The following is a 10532-nucleotide window of genomic DNA, read 5'->3' as shown; positions in this document are numbered from 1 at the left end:
TTCACAGAAAAAATTGTACACATAAGAAAATTGTACACATTAGAAATAAACACGTTTTAGAAACATGTTTGAAACGCCAAATCTGAAAAGAACCCTCATCTGTACATCAAATTCTTATTCTAACACAAAACATAAAAAATGGTTATTTTGTTTTTTATCTGTATGTTTTTTATTACCTAAAATTCATTGTCTAAATACAATCTAATTATTGCTATCTTAATTAACGTTATCTTATTTTACATTTTATTCTTAATATGGATTTCAATATAATTAAATATATAGAAGTCATACATGAATCGAATTCGTCATTCATTGCATTAATATTATGTTTATGATCAAACATAAATCTATATATTAATACAGATTACAGAGTAAACAATAAAATATTTTACAAAACTCTATAAAAACTAAATCTATTAAAAAATGTGTTTACATTCTATATTATAAGTATAACATTCTAATTATATATTACTATTCCATCATGGTGGCTGTGAACTGTGGCGTAAGTGCTACAATTAATATTTAAATTTTCTTTACTAAATACCCAATCGATGTGCGTACCGTGATTCGTTGTTGGTATATTTCTCTCCAACTTTGATAATAAGCCCATTGAACGAAGAGCAGTTTCAATTGTACTAGTTCGACTACTTCTACAGATATTGAAATCCCCGACAATTACAATATTTGAATTATCGCCGAAACGTTCTCTAATATCACATATAGCTTCAAGTAAAATACGTTTGAAGTTGCATTCGGGATATGAAGAATTCCTGTAAAGTACTATAAGATACAAATCTCTGAATTGGATGAGGGAATACTGAAATGATTTTCTGCCTCTGCTTAGATCTTTTTGACAAATAATATTTGCCTCAGAAAACTTTTCGTTCTTAATATAAATTGCGATACCCCTCTTATCTCTTACTCTTCCTTCAGTATGATTGCAATCTATTCGTGACAATATTGAGAAATTGTCAAAGAAAAGTTCTTCTTCCGGGTATGTCCACGTTTCCACAAAACACAATAGGTCACAATGCATTAGAGTGACATCACTAGAAATATCAGAATGATGAGCACTCAGACTTTGTATGTTTTGATAAAATATTGTGAAAGCGTTATTCGATGTGTTAAACTTACTATGCTGCAAGTGTATGGCTTTATGCAATCTAAGCCGTTCCAATTCTATTTTGACAACATCAGAGCTGCAGAAAGGTTTTGGTGGAGTAAATGTTCCAATAATGTATAGCCCACTTGCTTTAGTGGCTCTACTACAAGCGACATAGAGAGAAGCCCTACTCATACCTTTCCGAACATGAACAGCAACTTTTTCATAGGTTGCGCCTTGACTTTTGTGTATGGTTATACCTTCTGCAACTACCAATGGAAACTGTAAGCGTTCTATAGTTATTTGTTCATTCCGTTTGTACTGGAACGTTCGGCGGCACTTTTCAATGGGAGTCCACAGTAATTCTGTGGGATGTGGTTTTTTTCTTCTCGCCATTCTTCCAACACTTTCATCAGAAAATAAGATCCAAAGCGTTATTGGTTTTGTTGAGTTTCTACCAAAATCAATATGCTTCAGTATGCCAGTGGCTCCATTGACTAGGCCATCGTTGGTATCAATATTGATCGTCATCATATATTTTGCACTCAATTTTAATTTTAGTTCACTACAAAGTCCTTGCGTTTCTGAGGTCTTTAAATTGAGAACCGAACTTAAAATTTGATTCCGTTGACCGATAGCTAATGAATCTGACTTCAAAATATCGGATGCCTTGGAAACAAATTGTTCAGATGTGATTTGTTCCAATCTAAGGGAATTATAATTATCGGTTTCTTCGTTTGACAGGAATAAATGAATTGCTTCATTTGGTATCTCCGATGTTGGTATGACCCTTGACTTTATGAGCGAAACATCTTCTTCAGTCATTTCTCCAGTTGACATTCGGTTCAGTGCAAACGCGAAATCTTGGTCCTCCCTTTGTCGCATTATCTCTGTTAGCTCATTAAAGGAAAACAGATCCCACAAGCCACCCCCTGCGAGGATGTGGTATGGATTAGCAGTATTGGTACTAAATATCCATTTATCCCCAACTGGAGGCAGTTGTTTTAGATCTCCGAACAAAACTATAGAGATTCCTCCAAAGGCTTCAGTGGTTTTAAAAATCTGCCTCAGGCGTGCGTCAAGGAAACCTAACATTCTACATCCAACCATGGAGACCTCGTCTATTATGATCAATTTCAGATCTGTAAATTTAACCAAGAGCTTATTAACAAGATCACTGCTTAGTGGACGTAGCTCTCCTCGGAACTGGTTTACTGGAAGGGAAAAAAGTGAATGTAATGTCGCACCTCCAATTCCAAAAGCAGCTTTTCCGGTAGGAGCACTTAATAATACTTTTGGCAAATCCGGATTAGCGCCAGGTATAGAATTATATCTAAAAGTAACTGCCTGATAAATAGTTTTTATAAGGCGACTTTTTCCTACGCCAGCTCCTCCCGCAACATACTCATAAAATCGAACTTTCTGAACTATATTTTGTAAAAGATGTTGAAAATAAGACCGCTGTTTATTGTTCAGCGTTCTGATTAAATGCTGAAGTTCTTCGAAATTTACTAATGGTGGGAGTCTTACTAAGTGTACATTGGCTTCTGATTCCAGGTCATCTTCATGGTGGTTGTCAATGTCGAAGACATTTATATTTTCCTCTAATTCTGGAACAACCAAGGCTCTAAACTCCTCGTCTAAAAGTTGGTCACTTGTAATGTTATCGTTACTCGCATGGTCTTCACCACCATCACTGTCTTCACGAATACTTTGCAATATATCATGTAATTCACCATCCTTGAACATTTCAAACTGCTGTCGGTTCCTTTCAATTACATCCATGTAGATAGAGCAGGTATCTTCGTTGTTTCTTCCTATAATGTCTTCGTCTTCGTTACGCCATGGAAAGTATAACATAACCAATGTGCGAAAATAGTCGTCCCTGTTTAAGTCGGCCCTAAATGAGGGAAAACGAATTATAGCCGGACTTCTTCTTTTATATACGTAACCCGAATTATTTTTTAAGCGAAACAAAGCCCCGACATCATCAGGATGTTCCTCGTCATCTTCAAGAATATCTTCATCCTCCTCATCATGTTGACGATTCCTTTTGCGCAATGTCTTAGAGTATGTATAATGTGCAGCGAAATAAGCCAAACATACATCGCCTAGATTATCCGGTCTTTGAATATAATGCTCAAGTAAATTCGATACATAAATATCGGTTGAATCAGGAGAAAGATTTTGAAGCTCTTGCCTCGGTTTTAGTATGCGAACACGTTTTTCTGGCAAGAGAGTATTGACATAAACATCACTGCTGCTACACTGAGACAAATGCATTCCCAAGATATTGTAAGCTGCTTCTTGGGCTGAGACTTCGGATGCTGATATGAATTTATTACCTATATGCTGCAACTTTTGTTTTACAGAATAATTTCCTTCACGTATCTCGTTCATTGTTTCTTGCAACAAACGTGAAACACCCCGATTCGACTTGTTTATATAGTTAACTATATATGACACGCATGCATAAGCATCCAGAACAAATTGAATATCCATGTTTGCTTTGTGCATTTTTAAAATCCGCGAATTAAAAGCATTTATTGATCTGTCTTTGAAGGATCTTTTAAGAAAAATTTTAGGTTTTCTTAGAGAAGATCTGATCGCCGCAAGATATTCATCTTTGTCCATATTAATCCGTGGGTCTGCCAAAAACTGATCAAAATTATTTAATCGTTCACATTCTATATCTGTTAACTTTGCGTTAAGTAAATTATAAATTTTGTCATAGTTGCACTTATGAGCTGATAATTGTTGCTCATCTACATCATCCGAAAACGGCAAAAGAAGTTCCGTATTAGACATTGGCGGATATGGTATATGAAATCTACAGAATTTTTGACCTCTTATTTCACGTTGGCATGCTCTTCCGTGGTTGTGTTGCTGGTAGTGGACTATGTCTTGGATTTCGCTATTAGACGAATCTGTAGAAACAAATTTATCTACAAAATCCGTAACACGTTGGAAGCTATTTCGATCTGATATATCAAACAAAGGGGCATTGTTTAGCCAATATATGCCGTGGACATGAGGAGACCCTCGCTGTTGAAATTCTATTCTCCAGTAGAATTTGATTACATTAAACTCGTCGAATATTCCACCATTAACCGTGAAACTTTTGAAGAGGTGTCTTATTCTGTGGTCAAAATACCTGGAACATGTAATTGGATCTGACCTAATTAGTTCGTACCGTTTTTGGGTGCTAAATGACATTGCCTCTTCTTCGGTAATATTCCTTCCTTCTGCAATTTTTACCAATATAACGATCAATTCTGGCCATTGTGATTCAGCAGCAGAAAGAGTTATAAAGAACGTTGGAATGCCAAATTGCCTGATCATAGCCAAGACCTTCTTTTTCTCTGCCTCCCAATGTGCTGGAGAAGACCGCACGCCTTTCAAAATGTGATACCCTTCGTCGTGCTGCACTATATTTTGTATGAACCGGTCATTAAGAGCATCCGTTGCAGTATAATTGCGAGTACCAATTTTCTTCCTCAAACAAGTAGAAATACTGTTCTTGATTTTAGAAAACTCTAATTTTTTATACGAGTATAAGACTTTGTCTACCCGCGCACATCTTCTATCATAACGCCGGGCTTCAGATTTTATCAATTTTGCTATTGTCGCTGTAGATTTTCTTTTAATACCACAGTATATAGTGGGAAATGATAGCTCTTCAGAGTCCTCATCTAATAGCAAATCCATGGGTCTATGGCCTTCACCAGGAGCTATTTCAATATTTTGAATTTGAACATTTTCGACTGGAATATAATCTAAGAGGGTTTCTTGGGGGTTATGTTCTTCAATGTGATCTTCATCTAAGTTAAAATCAATGACGCTCGATAATAGACTTCGATCTTCGGAATTTGCTATAAACGGCACTTGATCAGCAGGACCCATATTGGCCAACCATTCAGATGAAATACAAATTTCATGTTTCCTGTACAATTCGGTTTCAATAAGGTATCTTGCTGCTTCGAAAATTTTGCCGGGCCGAATCGTTTCAGACATAAAATAGTGTGTGTAAGATATTCTTCGCTTCAAATGAACCTGGATAACTTCAGTTTGATCGGCCGTTCTTGGAAGGATGTTGACGGTGGAATCGAGTGAAATGGGGACATTTACTACTGCACCCCTTACAGCACACTGTCGATTATAACCCAATGAAACTATTCTCATAAAGGGAATTCGTGGCGCAACAAACCTTTCTTCCAGCGACGTCAAGCCCTGAAGTTCACTCGGAATAGCTGGAAAATGTAGACCTTCTGAGAGACACATAGAAGGAACCTTCCCCGCATTGATTATTTTGTGGCATGTGTTGCAGAATTTATATATATCGTTATCAGATGGAAACTGGTCTGAAAGGAAAAAAACTGTACTTAAATTTGGGTATTTTTGTAGAACAAATGTTTTGCGGAGAGTCTTAATTTGAGTAACAAACCAAAGACCTCCACAACAAATACAAACTTCTGTGGGTCCGCTCTTGATAATATTGCAAAAATTGGAAATTATCCTAGCTCTGCACCTCAAAGTATCTTGAATTTGTTGTTGTGACCTCGAATCCGGCGACAAATTTCTTCTCCTTGCTGAACTTCTCAGAGCTTGTCTCATGTTTATATTTTCTCTGTTTGTAGGATTCATACGATGAATAAGGACGCGGCAACTTCTCATCCTGTTTTCTGCTTCTTGCATTTGCATAGCAACTTGTCTGGTGACACGACGAGCTGAAGTGTTCCGCTCTTGTTCCATAATACGGAAAACTGGATTTCTTCGACGTACTCGGTGCATTGCTGTGTCTCTCTCTCTTTCGACTTGGCGGTATTCTTCATTTTGTCGCCGAATAGATCTTGCCAAAGAGTCCCTTTCTCGTTCCTCTCCACGATACGCCGGATCCATTCTTCGAATAGAATGGACCAAAGTGTCCCTCTGTTGTTCCTCCTCCCGGTAAGTTGGATCCATTCTCCTAATAGAGTGGGCCAAAGTGTCCCTCTGTTGTTCCTCCTCCCGGTAACTTGGATCCATTCTCCGAATAGAGTGGGACAAAGTGTCCCTCTGTTGTTCCTCCTCCCTGTAAGTTGGATCCATTCTCCTAATAGAGTGGGCCAAAGTGTCCCTCTGTTGTTCCTCCTCCCGGTATGTTGGATCCATTCTCCGAACAGATCGAGCCACAGTATCCCTCTCTTGTTCTCCTTCCCGAAATGTCGCATTCATCCGATGGATAGAGTGTGCAAGTGTATTCCTCTCTTGCTCTTCTTCGCGATACGTCGGATCCCTTCTTCGCATTGAGTGGGCTACCGTGTCCCTTTGTTGTTCCTCCTCCCTGTACGTCGGATCCATCCTTCGAACTGAATGGGCCAATGTGTCCCTCTGTTGTTCTTCTTCCCTATACGTTGGATCCATTCTTCGATTAGCGTGAGCCAAAGCATCGCGCGCCTGTTCAGTTGCTCGATAACTGGAATTCATTCGGAGAATAGAGTGTGCCAAAATATCCCGTTCTTGTTCCGCAGATCTATAGTTTACTGCTTGGCGCCGAGTTGAATGTGCTGCTCTATCCCTTTCTCGCTCATTTTCTCTATATTCAGGATCCTGTCTCCTTGTTGCTAACTGTTGAGAGTTTCTGAGCCGATCGTCATTTAAATTCCGTTCACGGTAACTGTGAAGATGTTGCCTCATAATTCGTTGACGTTGTAGTGCCGATTGTTTACGTAGTTTAGGCATAATTATTGATTGTCGAATTGGAACAGTTTTAAATCTGTATAGAAAACTTTTCAGTTATTTTCGTTGGTATTAGGTTATGTTTTGTTTAACGATTCGTTGTGAACTGATTTGTTAAAGTTGAGTTGGTTTATTATATACACAAATACTTACTGCCCAGGTAAGATGTTTTGTAAAAATCTGCGTAGAGTACCAGGTATATGAACCAAGTTGACGAGTGGGAGGGTTTTATTACCGCCAGGTATATTACATTAGTTTTATTATTATGGTTAACCTTTGTTTACTGGTAATTTAAGAGAGTTTTGATTATATAACCCACAGGTACATTTAATTATTATGTTATTGTTACCAAAATGCACTCTGTACTACCTGTAGAAACAGTACAAAAACAGGATCAAGCAAACAGAGGCAATAAAAATCACAACCATACTACCTGTGGCGATAAACTAAAATCTATTACCCTAAATTTGTGGCACAAACAATAACAACTTTTATAAACCATCATATAGGCGCTATACATACTCAAATAAAGTTGTTGCTACCGTAGACCTATAAATACAATGTCATACCCCATTGCAAACCCCAAATACTAAACGGAATATTATATAATGCTTAGCCACTGGATTAAGAACTTGTTACAAATTTCAAATAACAAATTTGGGCCAATTCCGTTTAAAATTGCGACTTACATTATCAAAATACCAAAAATCGGGAGGTACCGTTATATGGAGTCTAAAGTAAACGGGGACCTATACAGCGAATGTTTTGTCACCCGCTACAAACTTTTAATATCAATATCTTCATATCATCGGAACGATTCCGTGGAAATATGTGGCAACAAATCATCAAAATACTGGATACCAGGAGGTACCGTTATATGGGGGCTATATGAAAACGTTGACCTATACATATAATGTTACCCCCACTGGAGCTAGAATCCATTATGACTTACAAAGGCCAATTTTTAGACAAATCCGTGGAAAAATGTGGCAAAAATAATCAAAATACCGAATATCGGGAGGTACCGTTATATGGGGGCTTTATGAAAACGTTGACATATACATATAATGTTACCCCACTGGAGCCAGAATCCATTATGACTTACAAAGACCAATTTTTAGACAAATCCGTGGAAAAAGGTGGTAAAAATCACCAAAATACCGAATAACGGGAGGTACCGTTATATGGGGGCTGTATGAAAACGTTGACCTATACATATAATGTTTCCCCAATAGAGCTAGAAGTCATTATGACTTACAAAGGCCAATTTTTAGACAAATCCGTGGAAAAATGTGTCAATAATCATCAAATTATCGAATATCGGGAGGTACCGTTATATGGGGCTACATGAAAACGTGGACCTATACATAAAATGTTACCCCACTGGAGCCAGCATCCATTATGACTTACAAAGGTCAATTTTTAGACAAATCCGTGGAAAAATGTGGTAAAAATCACCAAAATACCGAATAACGGGAGGTACCGTTATATGGGGGCTACATGAAAACGTGGACCCATACATATAATGTTACCCCACTGGAGCTAGAATCCATTACGACTTACAAAGGTCAATTTTTAGACAAATCCGTGGAAAAATGTGGCAAAAATAATCAAAATACCGAATATCGGGAGGTACCGTTATATGGGGGCTATACCAAAACGTGGACCGATATATCCCATTTCCAATACCAACCATCCTAGGGACAATACACACACTTGTGCCAAATTTCAAAGGTCTACGTCAAATAATGTGGGCTCTATCGTGATTTCAACAGACAGACAGACAGACAGACGGACAGACAGACAGACAGACAGACAGACAGACGGACATCGCTAAATCGTCTTAGAATTTTATGCTGATTATGAATATATATACTTTATGAGGTCTACGACGAATATTTAGAGGTGTTACAAACGGAATGACAAAGTTAATATACCCTCCTACCCATGGTGGAGGGTATAAAAAAGCTCCGAAACAAAGCAACGAAAAAATTCGGCCAAAGGCATTGAAGTGATTTTGAATGCAACACATGATTCAAAAAAAAAAAAAAAAATGTTTGATTCGTTTTTTTTTTTTTTGCCTTGTGCAAAAAATCAAATCAACCAGTTGAGACAGATTCAAAGCAGAAAGTGAGAATAAAGAGCTCTCTCTCTCTCTCTCACTTTATTTCTCTCTACGAAAAGCAAAAGTATCTGAAAGATACTCATGTTTATATCCAAAAGGAATGTAAACAAAAATCCCACTGGAAGTGAACCAATTGGAAATTTGCAGTTGTTTGGTGATCAAATGGAAGAGAGGAGAGAGAGAACTAACCCTCACTTGCTCCAATGCCAAAATACACACAAGCCTTGGCACAACTGAGAGCCGAGAATGACTTGTGCCATATTTTCAAGCAGCCACATTATCTATGGAGAGAGTGTGTTTGTGTCCATGAGCCCGGTTTATGCCTCAGTGGAAATTGAAGAGAGCAGATTGTGCCTTTCAACCACTTGTTGAGCACTGTTTTATCATTGCCATGCAACAGATATATCCAACGACTTCCAATTGTATCTGTTGCCGTCTGTTGTGTGTCTTATGTTGGCCGTGAGCCGAACCGTAAAGTATCTCTGAGTTGAAAACATTGATCAGTCGCAATTGGACTTTTCATGGGCATACAACTGGTGGCGCGTTCGTTTCTTGTTTTTTTTTATGTTCACGTTTATTTAATATTCATTCTGCGTTTGAGAATAAAAAAAACGCAGTTTGCGGCATTGTTTTGTAAACAAAAGTGGGAATTAAATTACAAACTCCAAAGCTATGGAAGCTTCGTTTTGTGAATAAAAAATCAATAAACAACAAATAAATTAAAAAAATAAAAACAGTGCAAAAAAGTATGTTTATAAACAAAACCAACTATTTTTTGTAAACCCCGTCAATTGAAATCAAGTTCATTGGAAAAATAATTATCCCCCTCCAAAAGAAAAAAAAATCCAAACAATGCAAAGCGAGAAAAATTGTGCTAAAATTTAATTCAACAGAGCTGTGAGAACAAAAAGCGAGAATAAAACACAAAGCTTCAAATTCAGAATTAATTAAATTTCCGTTCAGTGTTCGTGTGTGTGCTTCTGTTCTAGATCGGCGGATTACAAGCGATCATTGTGTAAAAAATAAAAAAAGAATTACCTCCAAACACCAGAACGCTGAACAAGTTCTCCACCAATGATGTTCATTAAAGTATGAGCTCTATTTTACTGTCATTGCCGCAACGTTACAAACGACAATTACAAGCAATGACTTTAGGCGTTATCATCATTTACACCACTTTGGTGTTCTACCAAAGTTCATATGGATATCCTAATATTGATGTAAGTATTGATTATTAAATCTATATAAGGCAAATTATAGGAGGATCGTGGGTAGAGAGCCGAGATTTAAAGATGCTACAAACATTTTGGTCCAATCAAAGTCATAATACCCTCAACACAAAGTTTTGTAGAGCATAATGAGTTGCATTTTGTTAGTAATTGATGTTCTCTGGAAAGCATGAACCGATTTTATTTCTGCAAGCTTTCTATGACAGATGACGCCAATACCAGCGTTTTTATGTATAAACGGTCTGAGTATTTTGGTGAAAACTGCGTTCAATTTGCAAGATGTACTTGACTGTGACTGCGAGTGACTGATTCAAAGTCCACGCGGAACGACTGTAGCTAGAATCTTGAAGTTTTGCAT

The 10532-nt window shown here is 37.5% G+C and overlaps 2 protein-coding genes across 2 annotated transcripts in view; one reads left to right on the top strand and one right to left on the bottom strand.

Moving 5' to 3' along the window:
• Positions 1 to 5618: 5618 nt before the first annotated feature.
• Positions 5619 to 6823, bottom strand: LOC131803941 (trichohyalin-like). Its single transcript, XM_059125916.1, has 2 exons — positions 5810 to 6823; positions 5619 to 5729 (listed from the first exon to the last, which is right to left on the bottom strand). Exons 1-2 carry the CDS (start codon positions 6821 to 6823, stop codon positions 5619 to 5621), a joined length of 1125 nt encoding a protein of 374 aa, XP_058981899.1.
• A 2621-nt stretch (positions 6824 to 9444) lies between these two features.
• The window catches only part of LOC101890371 (fringe glycosyltransferase), a 79266-nt gene continuing 78178 nt past the window's right edge, over positions 9445 to 10532 (top strand). The window contains exon 1 of the mRNA XM_059126069.1: positions 9445 to 10165. Coding sequence (XP_058982052.1) covers positions 10037 to 10165 — 129 coding nt within the window. The 5' untranslated portion in view covers positions 9445 to 10036. The remainder of the gene's footprint in view (positions 10166 to 10532) is intronic.

The sequence above is a fragment of the Musca domestica genome, unplaced genomic scaffold (assembly GCF_030504385.1).
Source record: "Musca domestica strain aabys unplaced genomic scaffold, Musca_domestica.polishedcontigs.V.1.1 36, whole genome shotgun sequence".
NCBI lineage: Eukaryota > Metazoa > Arthropoda > Insecta > Diptera > Muscidae > Musca > Musca domestica.
This window is presented reverse-complemented; position numbering and strand designations above follow the sequence as displayed.

Coding starts and splice junctions, on each gene's coding strand:
- LOC131803941 (XM_059125916.1), bottom strand. CDS start 6,823: ATGCCTAAACTACGTAAACAATCGGCACTACAACGTCAACGAATTATG. Junction 5,730..5,809: donor CTCGTCGTGTCACCAGACAA/GTTGCTATGCAA, acceptor TCCTACAAACAG/AGAAAATATAAACATGAGAC.